Source organism: Perissodus microlepis, chromosome 20, assembly GCF_051167445.1.
Source record: "Perissodus microlepis isolate ML-2025 ecotype Zambia chromosome 20, ASM5116744v1, whole genome shotgun sequence".
NCBI lineage: Eukaryota > Metazoa > Chordata > Actinopteri > Cichliformes > Cichlidae > Perissodus > Perissodus microlepis.
This window is the reverse complement of record NC_140480.1, coordinates 32486283-32513294: the sequence shown is the minus strand read 5'-3', so window position 1 is coordinate 32513294 and position 27012 is coordinate 32486283. Positions and strand designations below refer to the sequence as shown.

The window sequence follows — 27012 nt, the reverse complement described above, 5'->3', positions numbered from 1 at the left end:
TTTCCTGTTTGTTTCAGTCTTTGTCTCATGCATGGTTTGCTGTATGTGTTTGGACTGTATTTAAGGACAGACTGTTTTGACGTAAGTGTATTTAAACAAACTGAGGTGTGTAAATGTGTGCGTGTGCCTCTGCAGCTCCAGTGCCATCTCAGTGGTGAAAATCCTCAGGGTCCTCAGGGTGCTCCGACCTCTGAGGGCCATCAACAGGGCCAAAGGACTCAAGGTAACATTACACAGTACAGTGATATGTTCACTTAATGTGGGGCGTACAAAAGCCTAGTCAAAGGGGTCAGTGGGGAGTAGCGATGGTACATATTGAGGGTTGTAGGCGAGTACCAGGCATTGTGCTGTGTTATTTTAAAAATACTCCCTGACTTTGTGTTTGTTTGTTTTTGTCGCGCAGCATGTGGTCCAGTGTGTGTTTGTGGCCATCAGGACCATCGGAAACATCATGATTGTCACGACCCTGCTGCAGTTCATGTTCGCCTGTATTGGAGTCCAGCTCTTCAAAGTGAGGCTGAGAACGTCTATTTACACACTGGACACATTTTTGGAAAAACTTCCGAGTATTCTGAGGAGTAAAAGTGTTTCATTGGGCAGAAGGGGAGAAAAAAGAGTGTGTTTTATAAATGTACACTGTTTATCGGGACAACACTGACCCTGATTCTGAATTTCCAGAGTCATCAAAGGGCCACCAAAGTAAAGAAAAACAGTCAGATATGGCAAAACAGGAAATGAAACATTTTCACATATTCGATAAACAAACAAACAACCAACAAACAGACCAGAGAAATGGATGTTAAAAAAACCTTCTAAAACATAACTTCAAACACAAAGTATTTATCACGAGTCCTATATTTACAGCGCATCGAACAATAAAGACACAGTAGCATTAATGCGTTCCGCTCCAAGTCTCTGTTCATATTTTTGAAGTCTTAAAGCTGTGACTAAACGTCAGCACAGTGTTTGTGTTTCTGGTCCAATCTGTGTGTTTTGCATTTCAGGGTAAATTTTACCGCTGCACCGATGAAGCCAAACACACCCCCGAACAGTGCAAGTGAGTTTTCATTATTTAAACTGTTCAAAACTGAAGCCAGCTTGTGTTTTAAATACTGACATTCAACTTCAACAACAATAAACAATCAAATTTTATTTCACTCCGGAGGTTATCCTCTGATTTGTATTCAATTCCAGTGATTTATAAAATCTAATTCTGTATCTTAGAGTTATACTTTGTTTCTGATGTTTAAAGTTGCCACTCAGTTTCATGCAATTTCATTTTAATTTGAGTCTGATTCTAACTATCGATGTCACAACTTGAGATAAGATTTTATGTCTTTTTTGTAAAAACAATACTTGGTTTGCAGCCGAGATGAATATCAATCGTGGCTTCCAGGTCTAAAACGTCGAGCTAGGCTTGAAATGCCTTAAAACAGGGATGTCGAACTCCAGCCTCGAGGGCCGGTGTCCTGCAGGTTTTAGATATCACCCTGGGTCAACACACCTGAATCAAATCATTAGTTCATTACCAGGCCTCTGGAGAACTTCAAGACATGTTGAGGAGGTAATTTAGCCATTTAAATCAGCTGTGATGGTTCAAGGACAGATCTAAAACCTGCAGGACACCAGCCCTCGAGGCCTGGAGTTTGACACCTGCGCCTTAAAACAGCGGTCCCCAACCTTTTTTGCACCACGGACCGGTTTATGCCCGACAATATTTTCACGGACCGGCCTTTAAGGTGTCGCAGATAAATACAACAAAATAAAACTAGTACCGGTACCGGAAAAAAGAAAATTTATTCATAACACACGTGAAAAGACCCAGGAAAACCGAGTAAACGATAAAAACGATAACAAAATAACGCTGAAAACCGATAAAAACCCTGAAAACTATACATTTTACACCTGAGCCTCAACTCTCGCAGCCCGGTACCAAACGACTCACGGACCGGTACCGGTCCGAGGCCCGGGGGTTGGGGACCGCTGCCTTAAAACATGCTTTTTTCCCCCTAATGGACAGAAGTTTGGGCTGGAGGGACTTATCTAGTTGCAGAAAGACTTCTGATTGTGTGGAAGAAAACAGCCTCGTCTCCTTTCTCTTCAGTGAACACTTTCCTGATGAGTTTGTGGGTTCAGTCACTTTTTGTGAGGTCTTATAAATAAAACATGATTTAATTTTGTACATGATAGTAAAAATAAAAATTATTCAAGATGTGTTCATTAGAAAACGACTTATCAATCACAAGTCGGTAAGAAATGAGCCTACAGTGTCCTTTGTTTCACAGTCAGATCCTCCCCTCGTACACCAACGCCATTTCAAAACGCCAAAATGGCAACAGGTCAAACATTCATAACAGGAACGTGTCAGAGTGGTTGTGTCCATCTTTTATATACAGTGTATTGTTCAGTTTCTTGTTTCCGTGACTCGGCTGGACTTGTTTACTCGTGTTGGGTGAACATAAGACCGTCACACTGTGTGGCCAAAGGTGAGTCCCCTCAATGGTTGAATGTCAGGTGAATACTCGGTTTGAGGGTTTATGGAATGTTTAGGGCGCCAAGTTCACTTCATAATTTAATATCCAGAACATGACTTTAAGTCAGCGTCTTCTGATGAAATGTGATGTGTGTGTTCAGAGGGACCTTCGTGGTGTACAAAGATGGAGACGTGAGCCATCCGATGGTCAGAGAGAGGATCTGGATGAACAGTGACTTTAACTTTGATAACGTCTTGATGGGGATGATGGCGCTCTTCACCGTGTCCACCTTTGAGGGCTGGCCTGCGTGAGTGCTCAGTTTTTTGCGGGGGGGGGGTTGTTTGTGGGGAACCAACTCTGACATTTTAACCCGTCTGTCTTCAGTCTGCTCTACAAAGCCATCGATGCCAACGGCGAGAACTCTGGTCCCATCTACAACTACCGGGTGGAGATTTCCATCTTCTTCATCGTCTATATCATCATCATCGCCTTCTTCATGATGAACATCTTTGTGGGTTTTGTCATCATCACCTTCAGAGAACAGGGAGAGCAAGAATATAAGAACTGTGAGCTGGACAAGAACCAGGTAAACCCACCTGTCAGTCTGGACGCAAACGAATCAGTGTCATAGTCATCGTATACGTTAAAAACAATAATGATCAAAGTAAGTACGTTCAAAGGTAACAGGTTGCTATAGTTGATCAATCTAAATTTTTATGTCATTAATAATTTATTTATTTATTCCTTTATTAATTTTGGTTATTTAATGTTTTTAAATATTAATTTTAGAAACTCTTAATCTTGCAAAAAAAACATTGTATTTAATTTATCATAAGAATATCAGTTATAGGGTGTTTTTGTTGTTCCATCTTCTGTTTAAAAATTATGCAAAATGTTTTGTATTTTCATGTTACTTTCACTGTAAACATAGGAGCGGGGTTTCTTATGCAGTTGTTTTAAAAATATATTTGTAATCATCAACTGATTTTGTTCACATCTTGATGAATAAAATATTCACATATTTCACACAAATCTTTACTCATTAAAATGATGGAACAACAGTGAGTTAAAATCACCAGTCGTTAAAGTCATTGAAGTGTTCCCTTAATTTTCTTTTACCAAAGTAATTTTAGTTAAAACAATTTTTTTTACAGTCCCAGCATATTTTTTATCATAATTTTGTTTTCACATTTTTTGCGTTTTGTTTAGCTGCGTTGTTGCAGTACTGTTAATGCTCTCGTGCCCTCTCCAGCGTCAGTGTGTGGAGTACGCTCTGAAGGCTCAGCCGCTGAAGCTTTACATCCCGAAGAATCCGGTTCAGTATAAGTTCTGGTCCATCATCAACTCGACAGGATTTGAATATGTCATGTTTGTCCTGATCCTTCTCAACACCGTCACTCTGGCCATTCAGGTTCGTAATATTTCAGTTTCTTCTCTGATTTTTTTCATGATGTTTCCTCTTGACTAAAACCTAATCTGTCTAACTTTCCGTGTCTCCTGCAGCACTATGAACAGTCCAAGACCTTCAGCTACATCATGGACATCCTCAACATGGTGTTCACTGGACTCTTCACTTTGGAGATGCTGCTCAAGCTGGCAGCTCTCAGAATAAGGGTGAGGAAACCAAGCGCATCTCTTCAAAGATCTCCATACATCCGCTACACACGGAAAGTCTTCCTGTTAATAACTACATATTCTTGGACATGTTTTCAAAGCTGTATTCTTTAGTGTAGATAGTTTTTTTAATAACCGTGTTATTAAACTCATATGACAATTAAGATTAAGGGTTTATATAAACAGAAATGAACCGAGATCAGGGATAATTAGTTTCACTAAATGTTGTTTTGCTTTTTTCCAGCATTACTTTGTTGATGCCTGGAACTCGTTTGATGCTCTGATTGTGGTCGGCAGTGTGGTCGACATCGTTGTCACTGAGTTCAGCGTGAGTACTTGTGATGTTTCTGTCTTGAATTGGATTTAGAACAGTTCTCTTTATTGTATCTCATTATAACTGACACAATAACACAAATAATTATGGTGCCCACTTCCTCTTGCTCTGTGATGCTGTTTCATTTACCCTGCAGCCTGTAATCCTGGTGTGCAAACACTCACCTGACCTGAGGTTAGAGGTGAGATCATGAATGTAATCCTGGTTCGATAAAATGATAACCAGAACTTTAAGCTGGGCAAGCCTTTAACTCTGAATTTATTAAATATTTGCAGCATCAGAGAGGTGACTACAGCAGCAGGGTCCATATGAGCATCCACACAGTGAAAAAGCTATGTACAATTTTGCAATAACAACATCATTTATTATATAGAACAATTAATTCTGAGAAAGCAGATCACAGTCTGTAATTTTCTCCACATCAGACATGTGAGCTGTTTTTAATTAAATCATTTGTTTTTCAGCCGCTGTCCTCAGGTTAACTCCTGAGCACTGTTGCAGCTGCTGACGCATTTTTATTTTACTGTTAGTAAAAGTCTGATCCATTTACTCAGTGATATTTATCTTTTTATTGTATCATTTATCAAATTTATCAAATTGTATTGTATCATTGCTGTGGCTGTGATTTTTCTCCCATTGTTAACAACAGGTAGCACCAAAAACATGGGTAACTGTAGCGTGACTTGCTGAATAAATCGTCCCACTTTAGACAAATTTCATTGTTTAGAAAATTTAAAATGAATTAATAAAACTACTTGGAAAAGAGTACAGCAGATTTGGGTTGAATACTTTGTGTTGGGGGACTTGACAGAAGTGTTGTATTTCCTTTCAGATGTTCAAGACTCCTCTTCCTTTGAAACTACTTTAAATGCAGGTCAAATTAACTTCACCCTTTTGTGCAGCTTTCAGCTCAGCCTGGAGGAATCCTGCAGCTCTAAAACAACAGTCGTTTTTGTGTGAGTGTATTAACACATGTTTTTATCACATCTGCAAACTTTTCTGTGTTTTCAGAGTGGAGAGGACAGCTCCAGGGTGTCTATCACCTTCTTCCGGCTGTTTCGAGTCATGCGACTGGTCAAGCTGCTGAGTAAAGGGGAGGGCATTCGTACACTCCTGTGGACTTTCATCAAATCGCTGCAGGTAAGCGAGGACGTTGTCTGGAAAGGAGATGTGGCATTTCTTAATGGCCACAAGGTCAATCTGCATCGAGTTCTGGCTGAACTCTGGCTTAATCATGGTTTAAAGCTCTTGTTTCTTTAATGTTGCCCATTGTTCAGTAGCCACAGCTCCCATCTTATATTTTATAATGCAGTGTTTTGTTGTAGTTCTGCTGCCTTGTTCAGCAAAGAGACTAATTTGTTCCTGTCTCTCTGCAGGCTTTGCCATACGTTGCTCTACTTATTGCCATGATCTTCTTCATCTACGCTGTCATCGGCATGCAGGTAAGTTTACACACAGTAAACCTGCAGGGTCATTCTGACTTAATTTATTTATATCAAACATTTTACAACACTAAAAAAGATCTTTGAACAGTTTGTTTTGCCCACTTGAATCTGATTTGGTCAACTTTAATTCTTTGTGCCTTTACTTCAGTTGTTAGTGTCTCCTTGCAAAATCTCTGTGGGTGCCAACCCCTTTAAGTTACACAGGAAAGAAATTCAAGTCAAATATTTTGTGAATTGGCTGATCATTTCAATCCAAACGGTCACCGTTAACAACACTGGAAGGCTGTCACAATAAGGACATGCTAAAGCTGCTGACTTTTTTCTTCTGCTCGTCTCCATTTGTCAGACATTTGGGAAGATAGCGATGCAGGATTACACTCAGATCAACAGAAACAACAACTTCCAGACATTTCCTCAGGCTGTTCTCCTCCTCTTCAGGTCAGATCCTCCTCCTGCTGCTTTTATGTCTGTGTAGATTCTTGAGTGCTTGTATTTTTGGCTTGTGAAGAAATTTCACCTCTCATCTAAGAGGCTTCTTCTTAAACCGCTGATGGTGAGCCCCAGCTATTTAGCCCCTTGTGCGGTTGCCATTTTGGAGCTTGTACTGAGTCTTTCACCCACTATTAATCCCACTATTACTCATGTGAGCTGTGAAGGGTCCCATGAGCCAAGGTGTGAAGCAAACTGTTGTCCAATACTGTCACACTGGCCAGGGTTTGAGTTCTCTGAGTCATTGTCTCGTCCCACTATTATGTGGGATGTTGAGGTGGGGTGACTGCATCGCCTGGGAAGGGACTGCAAGACTGTATTATAGATGGCTGATAGATGGTGCCATAAGACACCACCTCTGGTCCCACCACTGTTGCCTCACAGCAAGAAGTCCTAAGTTCAATTCCACCATCAGGCCGGGGTCTTTCTGTGTGGAGTTTGCATGTTCTTCCTGTGTTTGCGTGGGTTCTCCCCGGGTACTCTGGCTTCTTCCCACATTCCAAAGACATGCAGTTAGTGGGGTTAGGTTAACTGGTAACTCTAAATTACCACAGGTGTGAATGTGAGTGTGAATGGTTGTCTGTCACTGTGTTAGCCCTACAACAGACTGGTGACCTGGTACACCAGGGTGTACTCCGCCTCCCCCCCTAAGAGAGCTGGGATAGGGTCCGGTCCCCCCGCAACCCTGACAAGGATAAGCAGAAGAGAATGGATCAATGTTATTCTGCTTCTCCGTGGTTGGTGTCTGAGGTTCTTCACTGAATGCACAGGAAAGCCTCGTGCATAAGAGGTGAAACATCAAGAACCAAAAAGAAGTCCAGTACCTTCATTTCAAGTGCTCAAGTCTGTTTTCATTCTTTCAAAAACTCGCTAAATCACTCCTGGTGTCCCACAGGGATCTACTCTGGGTCCTTTGCTTCTTTCTGATTTTCTAAGCACCAGCAGTTCTCCCACGGCAGGACTGAGAATTTATTATTTCAAGTTTTTTTGTGTGTGTTTGTGCAGGTGTGCTACCGGTGAGGCGTGGCAGGAGATCATGTTAGCCAGTCTTCCAGGTAAACGCTGCGACCCCGAGTCAGACTACGAACCAGGGGAGGAGTTCAGCTGCGGCAGCAACTTCGCCATTGTTTATTTCATCAGCTTCTTTATGCTGTGTGCTTTCCTGGTCAGGACACACACTCACACACATTTTTTAATCACACATATCTTTAATGAAATTCTGACATAATAGTTAATCAAAAGGAAAATATAAGCAGACTGCTGATGCACATAGGAGCACAAATATTAGAGACACCTTTAACTTTGATTTAGATAATAAGTTATTTTATTCACGGCTGACATTTCTGAACACTGAACATTATTAGCTGCATGAAGACAGATGTTCAAGGTGTGCTTAATAAAGTGGCAATTGAGTGTATATGTGCATTTAAAATGTAACTACACACCTTTGAATATACTTGTTTCTTCTGCTTCAGATTATCAACCTGTTTGTTGCTGTCATTATGGACAACTTTGACTACCTGACACGTGATTGGTCGATTCTGGGGCCACATCATTTGGATGAGTTCAAGAGGATCTGGTCAGAATATGATCCAGAGGCCAAGTAAGATGATCCGTGGTCCACATATACCCAGGATAATTTAGTGTTTTTATCTTCATGTTTTTAATTTGTTTTTTATTTTTTAGTTTAGCTTTAGTTAATAATAATTCCTTTGGTGAGAATAGAAACTCCTGCTCCTGCTAAAACACCTGGTTAAATAACTAGTTGTCCAGACACACACACACAGATCCCTCTATTACACTCCATAAAATGTCTTTTTCTTAAATGCAGTATATACTCTTTCATATATTTTTCTGTATCAGACGCACAAAACATATAAAAGTTTTCATGTGATTTAAATTTCATAGCAGTCAAGCAAATTGAAACTGGAAAGATAATAAATTGAGCTGGGATTTAATCTGCAGCCATGCTCTGGGCTCACTACCCTGCATTTTCATCTAACTTTTTGATGTTGGGGAGACAAGTGGATTATTTTTTTCCAGTGTTCATTGACCTAAATCAGGAGGAAAAGTGAATAAAGTTCCAGGTGGAGAGATGATCATAAAATTCCTGATTGTTCTTTGTTCTCAGAGGTCGGATAAAACACCTGGACGTTGTTGCTATGCTGAGAAGGATTCAGCCTCCTCTGGGTTTTGGGAAGCTTTGTCCTCACAGAGTTGCCTGCAAGGTAAAATAGTCACACACTGTGTGCTGTAGCTGCTGTTCAAAAGGTTATAAGCTTGGATTCAAGAGACTTAATTTAACTGGGAGCTATTTTTAACCATCTCAGCGTCTGGTAGCGATGAACATGCCTCTGAATGCTGATGGGATGGTGACCTTCAACGCCACGTTATTTGCTCTGGTTCGCACTGCCCTTAAAATCAAGACTGAAGGTATGTGATAGGTCTTTGCAGGAGCTGCTATAAACACACAGGAGTGATTCTGGACAAATTAAAGACTTCAGGAAATCATGGCTCCTCTTTCCTTTTCTGCCACAGCATTAAAAGGCTGACATTATTCAGGAAAACCTTTAGGTTTTATAGCTTTACTATCTGGAAATCCATACTGGACAGCTACTAATGCATTTATAAACTAGCAGCAGCTAAGAGGGAGTCAGAAACGTCTCTGTAACTGATAATCAAATTTATAACATAAATCAGAGACTCATCTGCATATAAACTTACCTAAATCTTTCCGGAATGTGACAATAAACCAAACAGACACAGATCTGAATCATTGTGTCGCAGTTTAGGCATTGTGACAGCAAAACTTCATCTCTCTATTGACTAATTCAAAGTTGCAGAAGCTGTTTGCTTTGCAGACTAAATTAAATAAATGAAAGTATATCTTCATAAAGGATGCTGTTATGCAGTAATTTTAAATAGTGAAATTGATTGATTGGTCATCTTTTAGCTTCTCTGTATTATTGAGTTCTTAATCATTGAATCAATCCAAAAATAGAAATGAGTCCCTGTTAATAAGCCACAAGCCTGTAAACACAGTAGCCTAGCCATAACTTTTATCTGATTTACCTCTTGCCAGGTATCCCTGAGCAGGAGAACGAAGAGCTGAGGGTGATCATCAAGAAGATCTGGAAGAGAATGAAGCCAAAACTTTTGGACGAAGTCATACCACCACATGAAGGTACTCTTGCTGCTCACACGACGAGGTAGTACTGTTACTGCAAGTCTCAGCAGGAGTACTGCAGACTGAACTCTGTCTTCTCCATCCACAGAGGAGGAAGTAACTGTTGGGAAGTTTTATGCCACTTTCCTCATCCAAGACTACTTCAGGAAGTTCAGGAGGAGGAAAGAAAAGGGAGATCTGACCGGAGAGAACGACTCACCCAACCAGTCTGCTGTCCAGGTCTGTCTGTCTATTTACTGACAGAAGGCTGCAAAGTGGCAAGATGCAAACCAACAGTATCAGGCAATATAAGACAGGCAGCAGTAACCCAACATGTTTTTGTTCTTTTTTAATGACTGAAGAAACCAAAGCTCCAAACAACAGAGTTTAAATATCCTGGGGTCTTGTTTGTGAGTAATGTGAAGGTAAAGCATGAGATTAACCCAAGAGTTTGTGATGTTCGTTTCCTGCTGAAGAGAGCGCTGAACTGGAGGGCAAAGTTTCCAGTTTACCAGTCGATCTGCATCCCAGCACTGACCTACCATCATGAGATGTGGGTAGTTAAAAAAATAACGCTGAGGATAAAAGTGGCTGAAATGAGTTTCGTGTGTAGGGTGGGTAGGTCAACTTTAGAGATGAGGTGAGGAGCTAAGACATTCATAGGTAGCTTGGAATATAATTGCTGCTCCTTGAAATAGAAAGAACCCAGTTGAGGTGATTAGATTAGATGAAACTTTATTAATCCCTCGGGTGGGTTCCTCCGGGAAATTCAGTAAATTCAGGTGGTGCGAGTATCTGATAAAAATTCCTCTTGGACATCTTTGGAGGTTTTCCAGACATGCCCAACTTGGTGGAGACACTTGAGAAGACCCAGAGGTTGCCCGAGAGATTATATAGCTCCTCTAAGCCTGGGAGCACCTCAGGAAGATCTTGAAAATGTTGCTGGGGAAAGCACATCTGGAATACCTGTTTCGCTTGCTAACACAATTTGGAATAATTACACGATGACGGACGGATGGGAAAGCTCCTAGAGAAAATTTGAATACAGGGTTTTGAATCCATAGATGAAGCTGATTATAGGGTCTGTACCAGTCTTGTTTTTGTTTGTTTATATTTTATCCTTCATCTCTGTTCTCCCATCACCTGAGGAGTGCTCAGAGTCACTCATTAATTCGGTCGTCAGATGTGATGCTTTTGAGAAAGAGCTCTTAAACTGAATTAGAGTCCAACCAAAGCTTGAAGATGCCTTTAGCAAAGAAACTGGGATCTGTATTTGTGCATGATGCTGTTACAACAAGTACGTCTTCATGCATTTTTTTTGTGTTTCCGTGTAGCTCTGTAAAGCTGGTCTGAAGACTCTGCAGGATCTGGGTCCAGAGATGCGCCTGGCTCTGAACGAAGACCTGGAGGAGGAGGAGGAGGCCATGATGGAGGACGAGGAGATGGAGGAGAATGCTGTATATAAGGTCTTTATTCAGTTTTACATACTTAAGCGTCTGACAAACTTCTCAACTTTTTCTTTTTAGAAAATACTTGAATGGGCCTTTAAAAGAGATTAAGTTTGTATTTTTTCTGCAGGCTGAAAATGGTTATGCAGAGAAAGATCGACGTGGCTCATTACTGACACCTACTGGTAAATGACCAGTTAATTCGTTATCATCAAGCTGCATCATGTAACAACACAAAAGGATTTAAAATGTAAATGAGGAAAACAGTTGTGATTACATGACACTTAGTGTGTCCACCTCACCTTCTTGTGCAGGTCAGGGCGGTGTTGTGGGTGACGGCAGCGTCTCTAACGGAGGTCTGATACACCGGGTCGGGTCTCTCACCAAGATGGCAAATGGCAGCGATCACGACGAACATCTTCGCTGGGGAGACAGCGTGAGGTCATCCATTAATCGACATCCCTACCGCCGCTCATCCGTGAAGAACGGCCTGCTGGACCACAGCCACAAAAGACCGTCATACTCCAAACGAAGGTAGGCGGTCACACAACGGAAACCACTAAGGAAACATGGCATTTACAGGTGTGACAGCCAATTACAGTATCCCCCCCCCCTCCAGGTGGTGGCAGCCCCAGCCCCTTACAGATCAATAAGAAACCCTTTAATGAAATTGAGATCAGTTTTCCTTCAGGTGTCGTCTGTCACTGCTTGGTCACTGCTGCACTCTCAACTGGCCCATGCAAGCAAGACTACAAATTTACCATATTGGCTTTCTCCTGTGAGTTGTGACCTCCTCACCTCTCTCATCGTTTAACTTTGCACACTCCCACTGAGGTCTGCTGAGCAGATGCTCCTAACCTGACCTAAGGTCCACATTATAGCTCACAGAGGTGACGGAGTCTTTATGGCAAAAGCCCCTACATAGTGGAATAAACTGCACCTTCCCTTCAGGACCTCAACAAAACCAAAAGGTTTTAACCCATTTTTATGCCTCAGCTGTAAAAGGCTGATGGCATGTTGTCATCTCTGCGCGGGGCAGCGTGGACATCCAGCTGCGTGAACACGAGAATGAGGCGACGTAGGATTTTCAAACTGATACCATAAGTGCACTTTAAGTGTGACGTTGAGCTCAAGGTCAGAGGTCAAGTTTTCTGAAGATCTTGTGAAGGCAATAACTCAAGAAGGAGGTGAGGGGTAGTACTGGCAGCCATCAGTATCTTTATTTATTCTGGCTGCTTTGTACTTCTATGGTTTTACTCTTTTTGTGTATTTTAATATGTTGTGTTGCTCTAATGTTATCTCATTTTATTCTATGAGCTGTACAGCACTCTGGGTAAATGTTTTTAATTATGCTTCTAAATAAACTGACTTAATCTGACACTTTCTGTGACCTGTAGAAGGGACTCACGGGACAGATTGTGGAGGAACGGAGACATGGAGGCTTGTGGCGAGCAGGGTTACTACAGCAGAGAAGAAGACAATGACAGCATCACCTCCAGAGAAAGGTACACTTTAGCTTTAATGTCATCCTCAGAGGCGACTGACATTTCTGGAGGGCACACATCGACATAGCGGAGAAGGATTCATTTTCCTTTGTGTGTTTGCAGACATTATCCTGATGAGCCTCCTCTGTACAGAGACCATTACGATGGCCACGCCTCCTATACCAACAATAGCTATGGTAATGGCTACAGCGAGGGGAGGAGGACGACCAGAAGACGCCTACTTCCTGCCACACCCACAGGTGAGACGATGTCCCAGAATCCTCTCTGCAGCGTACCTGCATCATCACACCTCATATGAGTTTTTTGTTCATCAGGTCGGAAGCCGTCGTTTAACATCCAGTGCCTGAGGAGGCAGGGCAGCAGCGACGACCTGCCGATCCCCGGGACCTACCACCCGACATCGCCACCGCGTCGCACGCGCACACAGGTAAAACACACAGCAAGCACACACACACACAAATCTCTCTTCTTCAGTGAAATCAAACACTCTCCTCTCCTCAGCAAACGTTCAACAGCTTCGAGTCTCGTCACTCCTCCGTTCGCTCCACGGCGGCCTCCTCGGCATCCTGGGCGAACCCTTGCCCTCGCCGCGGTCGCCTCCTCTATGCTCCTCTAATCCTGGTGGAGGAGGAAGGAAGCCCACCCTGGGGAGGAGGAGGAGGACCTGCGGGTGAAATAAAGAAGGCAGGAGCAGGAAGAGGTGAGGACACCACAGTTTTGTTGATTTTAGCCGCACTGTAAACGTGTTCCTGTGGTTTAAAGTCGCACCTTTCTCATCCATCAGGTGTCAGCGTGACAGGTGCGGCACCCAGACCAGCCTGGTACGGCAGCCCAGCAGGGACATCAGGTAAGAGGGACGAACAACTGCACACTAAGATAGTTTTTACACACAAACTCTAGACAGTGCTGCGTCATCAGGTTGAATTTCAGAAATCAGTTGAACTTGAAAATGTATCCTCCTCCTCTTTTTTAATTAGGCAGTGAAAACTGTTATTCTGGCAGTAACCGCAGACAGCCTCTGGGAGGAAGGTGCAGTTAGCAGGTCAGCAAAGCATAAACTGACAGCAGCTCTGGCACAGTTACTGCCTCCTGTGCAGGGCCTGGATGCTAATGCTGCTGGCCCAAGTTCAGAGGACACATAGTGGTGGAGCAGCGGAGGACCAGAGTGGGCACAGAGGGAAACCGTCTGTGATATCATTTGTGGAGGGAAAAGGTGCATCAAAATTTTAAGATTATTTGACACTACACGTAGACAAAAGGAACGGCCTCTTTTTGTCATTTTTAAGGATATTAGAAATTTACCGACTTGATCAATAACGTTTCTCTAAAGAACGCTCATTCACATGTACAGCAGGTTGCACAGGTGTATCTGCTGTGCTGTAACTGCAGAGATGTAACATCCAAAGTCAGTGCTATAGTTAGATTCTTTGTGCGTTTGTGCCATCAAACTCTGTGTGCATACTCTTGGGTAGGGAGCAGGCCTCCAGGCCAGTTTGTGTCCACGGCCTGTGGTCACGCTCCGTGTCTGAATGTGTCACGTGATTGTGTTGCAGCTCCGCCCCCATACAGGGCGTACACAACCCTCAGAGTCCCCTCTCACCTTGGAGCACCGTTCACTGAGAAAAGAGGGTCAGCTGACAGTCTGGTGGAGGCGGTAAGAACTGACTGCTGATTGATCTCTGATCAGTTTCTGTGTCCAGAATCAGCGATTTATCCCGGTTGTGTTAATCTCCCCGCAGGTTCTGATCTCAGAGGGCCTCGGTCTTTACGCTCGAGATCCAAAGTTTGTGGCATTTGCGAAGAGGGAGATCGCTGATGCGTGCCACATGACAGTGGATGAGATGGAGTCGGCTGCCAGTGACCTTCTTGGCTCAGGGAGCCACAGCTTTCTCAGCAACGCTGCCAGCGACCAAGCTGCGCTCTATAGCGATGAGGAGCCAATCAGGACAGGCCATGACGAGGATGAGCTGGCTGATGAGATGACCTGTGTGACATCATTCTGAGGCTCTGGACCAATCAGGATAAAGATGGAGATGGGACATTTGCAATCAGCAGGAGCCATGTTTAGAATTTGACTTCCAGGACGCCTAACCAGTTAGAGGAAGGAGTCGGGGAGTAGTTAATTTAAAGTTTTGGTGAATGAGGAGAGATCGAGGTCACTGTTGAGGGATGGATGAAGAGGATGGAGGGATTGGGAGAAGGAACGAAATCAAGGGAGAAGGAAGAAAATAAAAAAGGATGGAAATCTGGATACAAAGGACAAATGGAAGAAGGGAAGGAAGAACAAATGTTAAGAAAGGGTTAAAAATGTCACAAGTTAGGAAAACAATGAAAGCAGGTGGGAAAATAGAGAACGAAGGATGAGACGAGAAACAAAGAGGGACATGAGGGTTTTTTTAAAAAAAGAAAATGTTGACTTGAGAGGCAACTCCTGCTAATACTCAAGTCACTGACTAGCTGAGGGGCAGGAGGGCCTAGGCAGACAGGCATGTGTTTGTGATTCAACAACACAGCAGCTTCCGGTGACTCCGGGAATTTTTTGGTGGCCTTTTCGGAGACAAAGTCTCTCTAAAGGTTTAAAAGGTTAAACAGGTTTACTCCAGTTCACTCTGCATCAATTCAGATGTGTGCCAGTGACTCAAACAACAAGGTAGAAATAAAACTTTTCACTTTTGCAACCTGTTTGTCCAAAACATCGCCGCCAGCTCAAAGTGATCCAATGCCAGCGAGCATGGAAAATATGGAAATGTATTGCTGATAAAATGTGCTGTAGTAAAATGAGAGGAAACCAAACACAAGTCCTGATATTATACTTATTACATATTGTTTCAATGACTGCAGGCAGTTTTTCACATGACAGTTTGAGTGGTGTGCGATGTAGAGCCATAGACTGTAAATGAAAGATGAACAGAGCCTCAATGACATCGTCCACTTGCCTTGAAGCAAGCCAAGCAGAGCATTAGTGACTACCCTGTTGCAATATCATTTTTTACTTTAAACCCATCAGGAAAGTATGTAATGATAATTTAAAAGAGCCATAGGGTAATAGTTCTATACCCTGGTGGACATTAGAAGGATAAAATTTGAATATGATACAATTTTAGTGACATAACACGAATACATTTTTAAAATGTTTTTTATCAGACTTAAATGCTATTTTAACTAAATTGTGAGTAAACTAGCAAAAGAGAATATAAATGAATGTTAATAATATAATTTTTACTATTATTTTATCACAAAGGTTTTAGCTATTGACAACTGCAAGGCACCTCGGCATTTTATGTTACATTTAGACACAGAAAATACACAAAAGGTTATGAGTTCAGATACATTTAATACCATCGTTAACCAGCTGATTAAGAATTAGCATTATGCTGTTGTTAGCCTAAAATGCAAACTGGAACTTCTGATAAAAAATTGGCATGTAATACTTTGTCAGACACTAAATTATACAACCACTATCATGTATACTTACTATATACTTATAAAACTCTATAATACATGTCATAATTTTAAAAAGATTAGCAAGTTGCTGGGTAGCTAAGCTAAGTGCTGACTTCTGCTAACCACTAACGGTTGCGTACAGATTTAGTTTAGGGCTAGCTAATACTCAGTAATGTTTAAAAAAAATTTTAAAGGGGACCTTTGCTTGTCTTTACTTTCTGTCTTTAGTTTATGTTATATAATGTCACAGTCAGATAAAGTTTAATCCGTGTAACTTCACGGATATCTTTAAACAACAGACACACCAAACAATTAGCGGCAGTACAGTTCACCAGCACTGGTGCTGCCCTTCTTTAGGCTTAAGGCTTAAGGCACTTAAAAATGGCCAGTATTGATAAAGCTACTCTAATGCAGTCTCTGAATAAAGCCGATGAGCTGGTAATGAGAAGGCAAGGTTTATGCAGTAACACAATAATGCTAATAAAAATAAAGCAACTGAAGCAAATAAATACGAGCTAGCTGTGTTCCCATCTTGTTAGCAGATGATTTAATCATTTGAATGATAGCAGAAAGAAGAGGTTAACATATAAACTGGATAAATCTTTTGACGTTTTGCTGAAATTGTTGATCAAAAAAGTTCTCGTGGTAGAAAAATTTCTTCTTCAGAAGATGCAGAAATAAAAACATTGTTTTCTTCCATAGCATTTATTTATTTTTCCAAGTGCTCATGTCAAAACTCCGGCTATATGTCAGTGTAATTAATAATCCATTTGTATGTTTTTGTAAACATGAATTTAAAAAAAAGAGGAATTGAAGTAAAATTATAAATATGGAACAATTAAGGGAAAAAAGTTTAAAATTTAATGTGTCAAAGTCAAAGGAGAGGTATCCTTGAACTTCCATTGCTAGGTTTGTGCAGTGAGTTAGGAAAATGTGACTGAGGCTGGGAAGGAGACGCTTGTGATGAAGAAGCATAAATAAGTGGAGCGTAAGCTGAGCTTCATTTTGTTTTCACAGTCACGTGTTTTAATGAAAGTCTTATCTACACACGAAGACCTGAAAAGACTTTGCTTTTGTTTGTTTTTTTATTTGTCAGGAGTGTGTTTGTTTGATGTATTCAGCTTTTCTTATTTCAGATGTTTGATATTTTTTATCGACTTTCACAGAAAGGACGGGATTTCCGTTTCATTCGTGCCGGCCAGCGGTCCAGTGGTGTTTATGTCTCTTCTGAACTTTTGTGTTTTCATCTTTTTCTTTTTTTTTCCATTCTTTTTTCTTTCCGACAGTTTGCACAGTTTCCCAGCAGTTAAGGGCTTTTAATTCCACACCTGGATTTTCTCCTCACAGCGCCCTCAGACATTAAACTACCATGTTCAGCTGAGAAACAGCTCTGTCTGAACCTTCATTTACCTCAAATAAAGACTGAAAACAACCTACTGCCGGACTCTTCTGTGTTAATATTCATACCCAGTGCACAATACTGTAAGACAGCACACTTAAAACAACTTGTTTTATCTTATTCGAGAGAGACTTGACCCAGTTGGCACCCATGCAACCTCACAGCATATAAAAATGCAGAACATATACAGCAGGATGTACAACAATCTATATCCAACATTTTTCTCCAAATTATTCAATGTGAAAGTATCTGGTAAGTACGGTGGCCCCTAGAGACAAAGCATGAACAAACTCCAAAACACTTACAAAATCCAAAACACATGCAAACTCCAAAACACTTACAAACTCCAAAACACAACGGAAGTGCTCCAGGACGCTAGGGGCAGTGTTGAGCTCGATTTGCAAAATAAACGGCAAGTTTGTTGCAAACACATGGGCTGTGTCCCAATTCAGGGGCTGTGTCCCAATTAAGAGACCGCACACTTGAAGTACGCGCACTACGCGTACTATGTACGGTGCATAGTACGTAGTACGAGAAGTGCGGAAGTGAGAGGCTTGTGAAATGGAACGGTCTAGCCTCCGTCCCGCTGTTCAGGTTGCCTAGCAACCATGATACTAACCGCGAGAAACGTTTCATACAGCATTGCTTGACAGAAATGAAGGAGAGAAAATGTTTTGTTGGTCATTCATTTTTTATGACATAACTTTGATTAGCTGAATATCTGAGGCTGAGACCACGGGACTGTAAAACATGATAGTTGGGCGTAATTTCTGTACTGAACAGTCATTTAAGATTAGTTAGTAAATAACAATTAGCTAATGTTGTTCATGAGACTAAAGTCATCTCACTGTGGTAATGTAAATATATTATGGCCAATATCATATGTATTGTCAGATCATTATGATATATATATATATATATATATATATATATATATATATATATATATATATATATATATATATATTAAAGGATGTATTACAGCAGTGAGCTTGAACTCTGGGTCAAAGATTCAAGTTGCATTTATTTATATTTCCTATCACCTTAAATCTTCACTCACAGACAAGTATCTTTGACAGTGTATATATATATATAGATGTATTATACATAACAGACAAATATTGTTTGTTTAATATGTTGGCATTACATTACATTTGGCTCAATGCTTACATATATGTATAAAAAGAAAATGTACAAGCTGTGATAACTGTTTCTGATAAAATGAAGAGTAGACTGATATATTAAATATTCCTTTATTGGGTGAGAAAATCAGACCATGTCATAACTGCTTTAAGTCATACAGAATAGATATCAGAGCCTTAAACAGGCTGACTTCTGCTAAATGGGTCAAACTGGCCAGAAAGTCTACAAACACATAACATCCTTATAGAATATGATGTAACACTATAGATCAACTTACCTCAGAATATATAAAGCATATAAACAGTTACAACAATATGATGCAACAAACACAGCAGTGCTACTAATCCAAAATACTCAAAGCTTCATAGAACTAAAACAAACATTTATTTTTAGCTCCATTCTGCTGCTGATACATACTTTAGGTTTCTGAACATTAAACTTGTTGCTGCCTTTCATAGTGTGTAACTTGAAGGCCCTGAGTACTTTCTCCCACACTGAAAACACTGGAATGATAAAATTATTTGAACATTACCTAATAAGACTGATTCAGGACAGACAATTAGTTATTTTAAACTTTCCTAGCAGTCCTTCACAAACAGGGAACAGTCTGTCTATTCTCTCCATCTGTCAGCTGCTGCTGGCTCTTCCTCCTCCTCTTCCTCACACACTGCTGAGTTTGTCCTGGTGGATCATCAGGGGTGCAAAGCCTCACAGATGATGTGCAGCAGTGGGTCCCTCAGTCTGTCCTCACTCTGGACACTTGCAGTTGTCACACATGGAAATCAAATGTGTGATAAGCTGCAGGATTCAAACACAAGTGTAACTTATTAATACATGTTCATACTTTTATTACACAATCAGAGAGAAAGAAACAGAGAGAGAGTGCAGGACAGACAGACAGGTGACAGTCTCAGGTGTATACACTGCTACAAAACAGCACAAGAGAAGGAGGATTTAGTGTTTGTGTTATTACGAGTGCTAAACAAGAAGAGTTCCCAGATGGTACAGTGGACACAGGTACTTCCTGGCTTGTGTAGTTACTAGGTAACAAAAGCTCACCACTGCCCCTAGCGACCTGGAGCACTTCCGTTGTGTTTCGGAGTTTGCATGTGTTTTGGGGGTTTGTATGTGTTTTGGAATTTGTAAGTGCTTTGTCTCTAGGGACCACCGTAGGTAAGAAACTACAGTTAGAGGAGTTCAGCTGGTACCAGGAAGTTTATAACTTTGTAAAAAAAAAAAAAAAAAAAGGAAACTGCTTTTGCTAGTTTTGTTCAGCCTTCAGTAAAATTTGGCCTCATATTTTAATTTCTAGTTTAAGTTAGACTCTTAAAACATTTCAACCTAAATAAAATTCTTGTGGATTCTTGACACTTTAACTAACTAGTGCACACATGGCCATGCTACAGTCCACGAATAAAGACTGTGTTAGTTGATGTGATGTAATTCTGATACTGATATCCAAAATAAGTATATTTAATATTTACCAAGATGTTTTTGTGGCGAAATGAAAACGATACCCTGCTTAAAGGTGGTATAGGTTCATAAACTACAAACAGATCAATTAAACATGTTGGTAGGTGGTTGCCAGGCAACATGATGACCTGATAATATTTGATATTAATGGGATTGCTCAACTCCTGATCATATAGGAGGAGTCTGTGGACAGATAGATTTTCTTGTATTATAATAAGATCCAGTCTGATGTCCACAGGGACGTGTGCTCTCTTCCTTATTATTTATCCTCTACACAAATGTGTGTCAGAGCATCATTAGGATAATGAGAACAGTCGTGTCCCAGTCCTGAATAATTTTCTTAAATAATGCGATGAGTCTCGTCTTCAGTCTAACTGATACAAATGATATGATCACTGATTAATAGAAAATGTCATATACAAGAGGTCACGTGTGTTAAGGGTCAGATGGTGGAATGTGTTTTGTAATCATATCTCTCTAGCAGGAGCTTTTGTGTTAATTTGGGTTCGGCTTCATATTCTGCGGCCACTCTGCCATGGGGTGTACCGCAGGGATCTATTCTTGGACCACTACTGTTTTCATTATATCTCCTTTTCTTCAGTCCCAATCGTTCCTCTGGTACACCAGATGTTGACTTTGCTGTTCTGACCCCGCGCCCTTACTAATCTTGGGGTAAAAATCGACACTGCATCTAGTTTTGATGGCCACAATGGGGTGGTCAAATCTTCATTCTATTACCTCAGACGTCTGTCAAAGGTTAAGCCTTTTTTTCCCAGGCGTGACTTGGAAACTGTCATCCATGCTTTTATAACCTCACACTTGGATTACTGCAAATCCCTTTTAACAGGGGCTGGCCAGGCCATTCTGTCACGCCTGCAACTGGTGCAGAATGCTGCGGCACAGTTTTTAACTGGTAAAAGAAAATTTTAACATATTAATCTGGTTCTGACCTCCTTACACTGGCTTCCAACTGAATATAGAATCTATTTTAAAATCTTTTTACTTGTTTTTAAGTCCTTGAATGGTCTGACACCTGTATATTTGTCCGATCAGCTGAAGCCCTCCACCCTCGTTCACTCCGGTCCCTAAATCACAGCTAAAACTTAGAGGAGCCCGAGCGTTCTCTATTGTGGCCCCGAAGCTTTGGAATGATCTTTGTCTTCACATTAGGCAACATCAGCAGTGGTTTTTAAATCCAGGTTAAAAACTCATTTTTATTCGCTGGCCTTTGACTCAGTGAGTAACTGACACAGTTATTTTATTGTTATTTATTTATTCTATTTATTATTCTTATTGTAATTTATATATTTCTGCTGTACAGGAATTTGGTCTGCCATGTGTTTTTTATAGTGCTTTCTAAATAATTTATGGCAAGACAAGGCAAGTTTATTCATAAAGCACAATTCAACAACAAGGTGATTCAAAGTGCTTTACAGAGACATTAAAAAACAAAAACAAATAAAAAGCATGATTTAAAAAATTTTAAAACAGTAGATAAAATCAGAACAGTAGATAAAATCAGTGGTTAAAATGTAAGTTTTGAAATTTAAGCTTAAAAGTGTGGATTTGGTGTTTTATTCAAATGCAGCTGAGAACAGGTGAGTCTTCAACCTGGATTTAAACAAACTGAGTGTTTCAGCTGATCTGAGGCTTTCTGGGAGTTTGTTCCAGATATATGGAGCATAAAAGCTGAATGCAGCTTCTCCGTGTCTGGTTCTGACTCTGGGAACTGATAAAAAACCGGATCCAGATGACCTGAGGGATCTGGAAGGTTCATACTGGGTCAGGAGGTCACTGATGTATTTTGGTCCAAACCATTCAGAGCTTTATAGACCAGCATCAGAACTTTAAAGTCTATCCTCTGACGGACAGGCAGCCAGTGTAAAGACCTCAGAGCTGGTCCACTTTTTTGGTCTTAGTGAGGACTCGAGCAGCAGAGTTCTGAATGAGCTGTAGATGTCTGACTGATTTTTTTAGGTAGACCTGTAAAGATGCTGTTACAGTAATCAAGCCTACTAAAGATGAATGCATGGACTAGTTTTTCCAGGTCCTGTTGTGACATCAGATCTTTTTTCCTTGAAATATTCTTGAGGTGATAGTAAGCTGATTTTGTTATTGTCTTAATGTGTTTTTCTAAGTTTAGGTCTGCATCCATCACTACACCCAAATTTCTTGCCTGGTTTGTGGTTTTTAGGTGTATAGATTGAAGTTCTCTGGTGACCTGTAATCGTTTTTCTTTGGCGCCAAAGACTATTACCTCAGTTTTGTTTTTGTTTAGCTGGAGAAAATTGTGGCACAACCAGTCATTAATTTCCTCAATGCATTTACCAAGAGCCTGTCCAGGGCCTCGGTCTCCTGGTGACATTGTGATATATATTTGTGTGTCATCTGCATAGCTGTGATAGTTTATTTTGTTGTTCTTTATAATCTGTGCCAGTGGGAGCATGTAAATGTTAAACAGAAGGGGTCCCAAGATGGAACCTTGGGGAACTCCACATGTGATACTTGTCTGCTCAGATGTGAAGTTACCTATTGATACAAAGTATTTCCTGTTTTCTAAGTATGTTTTGAACCAGTTTAGTACAGTTCCTGAGAGACCTGCCCAGTTCTCCAGTCGTTTGAGTAATATGTTGTGGTCAACTGTATCAAATGCTGCACTGAGATCCAGTAAAACTAAGACTGACATTTTTCCACTGTCTGTATTCAGACATATGTCATTAAACACTTTGGTCAGAGCGGTTTCAGTGCTGTGGTTCTGTCTAAAACCTGACTGGAAGGCATCATAGCAGTTATTGTGTTTTAAGAAGTAATTGAGCTGTTGAGAAACTGCTTTTTCAATGATCTTACTTAAAAATGGGAGATTTGAGATCGGCCTGTAGTTGTTCATTTGTGTCTTGTCCTTTTTCAGTATAGGTTTAATTACAGCAGTTTTTAGAGGTTCTGGAAACACACCTGACATTAAAGAAAAGTTGACTATCTGTAACAGGTCTGACTCCAAAGTCTTTGAGACCTTTTTGAAAAAACTTGTTGGCAGGACATCTAAACAGCAAGAGGAGGAGTTCAGTTGACCTAAGATGTCCTCCAGGTCTTTGCTGTTAATAGGGTGAAACTGTTTCATGGTGTTTAAACAGTTTTTCGGTGGACACAGTACATATCCTGGATCTGCTGTTGATGTACCAATTGCTTGTCTAATCTTTTGGATTTTTTCTGTGAAGAATTTGGCAAAGTCATTGCAGGCCATGGTCGAATGAAGTTCAGCTGCCACTGACACAGGAGGGTTTGTTAGCCTGGCAACTGTAGAAAATAAGACCCGAGCATTATGGCTGTTTTTGGTGATGATGTCAGAGAAGTAGGACCTCCTTGCACTCTTCAGTTGTGAATTATAATTGTGAAGTATCTCTTTATAGATGTCATAATGAACCTGGAGGTTTGTTTTTCTCCATCTGCGCTCAGCTTTCCTACACTCTCTTTTTTCATTTTTGACCAGTGTGGAGTTTCTCCATGGAGACTTCTTCCTTCCAGAGATAACCTTCACCTTAATGGGAGCAATAGTGTCCATAACATTTAACATTTTAGCATTGAAGCTATTGATGAGCTCATTGAACTGAACCTCTGGACAGGTCAGGTGTTAATGGGAAGACCTGGTTAAAGATCTCACTACTGTATTCAGTTATACACCGTTTTGTGATCACTGCTGTTGATATATTTGTGTGGGCTGAAATTTTAAGGTATTCTAAATATTTTGGACAATTATTCATTATTATAGTGTTTATATTCACTCTGTTTTCCTCTGTGTTTGAATGAGAAACTCTCTCATTCAAACAGGCTGATTGGTGAATCCCAGATGGACCCAGACCGGCTGGATCAATTTTACTTGTCGACTTGCAGCCTCAGCTCGCGTCATTCTTCCTTCTGGACACGGCTTCGAGTCCCAAAGTGCAGAACAGCATGGTATAAACACGGCAGCTTTCCTGCAGCAGGCCTCATTCAGAGAAAGAGACTGTGGCTTTGATCTCCTACCTGACGCTGTGTGAATTATTTATGATTATTTTACTTCTTCATTAAGTCGCATTATGCTCATCTGTTTGTTTGTTTTTGAAAACATGCATGTGAGGATAGATGGCTGTGCCTGTGGATGCTAATAAAGGAATCTGAACAATGCATCTTTGTAAATATATGATGATAAATAATATAGGTGTATGTTAATTCTCAGAGTGGCTTTGTCCACTGCTTCAAAAACATGTTGTAAAAATGAACTTAAACCAAAGGATATGTGGGACATTTTTTACTTTTAATTTCATTGATTTTATTTTCTATTTGTCACGGAAACATCATTGTCATCAGGAAAAAGATGCCTTTTAATAAATGTAGATACTGGTTCATTTTGCCTGCGGTCCATGGGCAGGTACAGACTATATTAAATGAAATCCGATGTATTTATTGTTGCAACTAAACTGCATTTTGGTCACCTCCATTATCTTGTGTTAAATGTGTTTTAGTGTGGTCACCGTATTGTTACAGGGCAAACATTTTTCTCAATGCGTGTTGATAGAATAAGGAGCTGTGTGCCTTAGAACTCCTGGAGATTTCAGTGAGTTTCCCCCTTGAATGCTTTTTGGTCCCCCACCCACTAAAATCCTGGAAGCAACCCTGGTGGTTAAACGTGGAGATGCATAAACTCACAGCTAAAATAGGGGATGCTGCAGTATAAATTTATATTTTTATTCTCATCAGAAAAGTAGCTTCCAAGTGTTGTCTTGACATCAAATGTATGGATGAAATGCAGACTGAATTTTTTCAACTGCCCAGTCTGTGTTAGAGACATGCATATTACTGAGATCCTTCAGAGTTTCCCAATCTTATCTTGAAAAAGCCCAAACTCTGTTTGAAGGTTGGGTTTGTTACAAGGGGCCAAAACCCACCACTGTAAAAGAACATTACAAAAACATGTAGCATAAAATATCACAAGGGGCCTACCTGTGAAACAAAATGTGTCACCATTGTACCTACCTGTGTGGAGTGACAAGTCTGACCCAGTCTGATGTGGTCTGAGCTCCCTCTACTGGCTGACTGAAGGATGAGCTCCGGTTGAAAGAAGGAAGGAAGGAAGGATGGATGGAAAGGATCACTCACTCAAAATCCGTCTTTCAGCCCTAACTGGAGCTCAGCTAGCTCATTTGATTCAAACAGAATTAACAGCCCATTTCCATCTGTTGCCATTTCCATGACACACACACCAAACCAGCAGACATATGTAGCCTGTTGCCATTGTTGCACAAAGGTCAGGGAAACCTGTGCCACCTGAAAGCCATGACATAATCTTTCCTCTGCCAGGGATACCACATGACCACACGTAAAACCCCACCTTCCAGGTTCCTCATTGGCAGATATGCGTGTGATTGGTTGTTTTAAATGTTTTCTACTCTTTATCTTTTTCACTTTAAACCTTCTCCTGTATTTATAAAGCCTATAAACCACCATATCTAGGAACAGTAGCTGGAGGTTTTACCTCTTTAGAGTCACTTCAGTCCAAATTATCTTGAGAAGGGGAAGGGGCGGGGAGGTCATATAAGGGCTGGGTGTGTTCTCCAACTCATTTGTCTGATCTGTGCCATCCCGACACACCTGTAAGTCTGTTTGAAATGATGCTGCTAATTGCTACGAGAATTTATTGTTTGTCCTTTGACTTAAAAACTGCCACTCTGAGATTTGGGGTCACTTTGAAAAGCCCTTGTTTTGACAGAAAGGTATGTTTGAGCTAATATGATGTTAAATTCACAGGTGATTTTTATGTAATATCTTTAGGGGAGTACGTAGTGCTTTTGTTTTTTTTGTTTGTTTGTTTGTTTGTTTGTTTTTATTCAAATCCAGTGAGTTAAAATGCTAACCAGAGATGCTTGCACACACTGATGAGTGTCTGGCACATCAGCATTTATGGGTTTAATTATGACATCATGGTCAACAGCTCCATGCAGTAAAAACTTCCCCCTCAAAATGAATACAACATACCACCTGTACACACTACTCCCTTCATGAGCAGCACCATTTGGTTCTTGCAGACTTCTTGTCTTCTTGGTCAGCACGCACCAGGTCGGGTTAAAGCCTGTGTCTTCTCTTCTGTGAAGGGAGTAGTGCACACCATAGCAGGAAATCATAAGTGGTGTCTTTAATCGGCACCACACTTTCCAGCTGTGCTAATTGTTAGAGGTTTTATTTATTGATTAAACAGTGACTTTGCATGATGAGTACTGCTGGAACACCAGGGTGACGGTTGTTTAAGATACTGTGCTGTGCAAAAGTCTTGACACACAACAATTCTTTGTGTTTTAGGGAAACGAGTGCAACAGTTTATTAAAGGAACATGGTTTTTTGCAAATGGTTGTTGTTAATGAAGATTATAAAGAGACAATTTTTTTAAATGAATCATTCCACTAAATGCAATCAATGTTACTTTAACTTAAAAATATAACTATCTTTCAAAAGCACCGACTTACTGAAGTGACCTAAATGTTTTTGAACTTCAGTCGTCTAGCTTAATGCAATCTCTCAACAAATCAACAAGTGATGATGATGTTAATCATAATGACCTCTGAGTGGCAGGGTGGGGGGTGACTGAGAGGCACAGACTGTAAGTAAAGGATAAATGTAGCATGCTGGTTTAAGTAAGGTCTTATTCGTTTTAATGACCACCAGGGGGCGACTCCAGTAAATGCAAAAATGAAAGAAGACTTCATATTTGCAGTTTCTTGGGAGACTGAGAAAAATAGATCTAGACTCTCACGGACTATGGTATGAATAAAATCAGTCCTAGCTTAAAGTACTCCTGAATACAGCACAATGTTCATTTTTGTTAACTGTGGTCATTATCAGACTCACATGACTTCTGACTGACACCAGGATGACTGCAGTATCATAAAACCAAAAATGATCAGGTGGCTAGCATCAAATAATTATTAGTAGTTATTGTTGTATCGAAACTCCATAATGCAGTCAAAGATGTTGTTTATACCTCTGCCCACATGTGGATACTGATGGGAACAGTTCCTTGTCTACTCTGAATTTCATTTTGGAAGATTTG

The 27012-nt window shown here is 40.6% G+C and overlaps 1 protein-coding gene across 1 annotated transcript in view; it reads left to right on the top strand.

The window, feature by feature from the left end:
* Positions 1-17355, top strand: part of cacna1fb (calcium channel, voltage-dependent, L type, alpha 1F subunit) — a 45562-nt gene extending 28207 nt beyond the window's left edge. Inside the window, exons 25-51 of the mRNA XM_084916688.1 lie at positions 136-223; positions 404-511; positions 1005-1057; positions 2635-2781; positions 2859-3060; positions 3727-3885; positions 3978-4088; positions 4333-4416; positions 5434-5562; positions 5799-5864; positions 6214-6305; positions 7362-7521; positions 7832-7959; positions 8488-8584; positions 8687-8789; positions 9439-9540; positions 9632-9762; positions 10857-10988; positions 11101-11155; positions 11285-11504; positions 12368-12475; positions 12578-12714; positions 12790-12902; positions 12977-13175; positions 13260-13322; positions 14029-14129; positions 14215-17355. Coding sequence (XP_084772814.1) covers positions 136-223; positions 404-511; positions 1005-1057; positions 2635-2781; positions 2859-3060; positions 3727-3885; positions 3978-4088; positions 4333-4416; positions 5434-5562; positions 5799-5864; positions 6214-6305; positions 7362-7521; positions 7832-7959; positions 8488-8584; positions 8687-8789; positions 9439-9540; positions 9632-9762; positions 10857-10988; positions 11101-11155; positions 11285-11504; positions 12368-12475; positions 12578-12714; positions 12790-12902; positions 12977-13175; positions 13260-13322; positions 14029-14129; positions 14215-14478 — 3352 coding nt within the window. The 3' untranslated portion in view covers positions 14479-17355. The remainder of the gene's footprint in view (positions 1-135; positions 224-403; positions 512-1004; positions 1058-2634; positions 2782-2858; positions 3061-3726; positions 3886-3977; positions 4089-4332; positions 4417-5433; positions 5563-5798; positions 5865-6213; positions 6306-7361; positions 7522-7831; positions 7960-8487; positions 8585-8686; positions 8790-9438; positions 9541-9631; positions 9763-10856; positions 10989-11100; positions 11156-11284; positions 11505-12367; positions 12476-12577; positions 12715-12789; positions 12903-12976; positions 13176-13259; positions 13323-14028; positions 14130-14214) is intronic.
* Positions 17356-27012: the final 9657 nt, after the last annotated feature.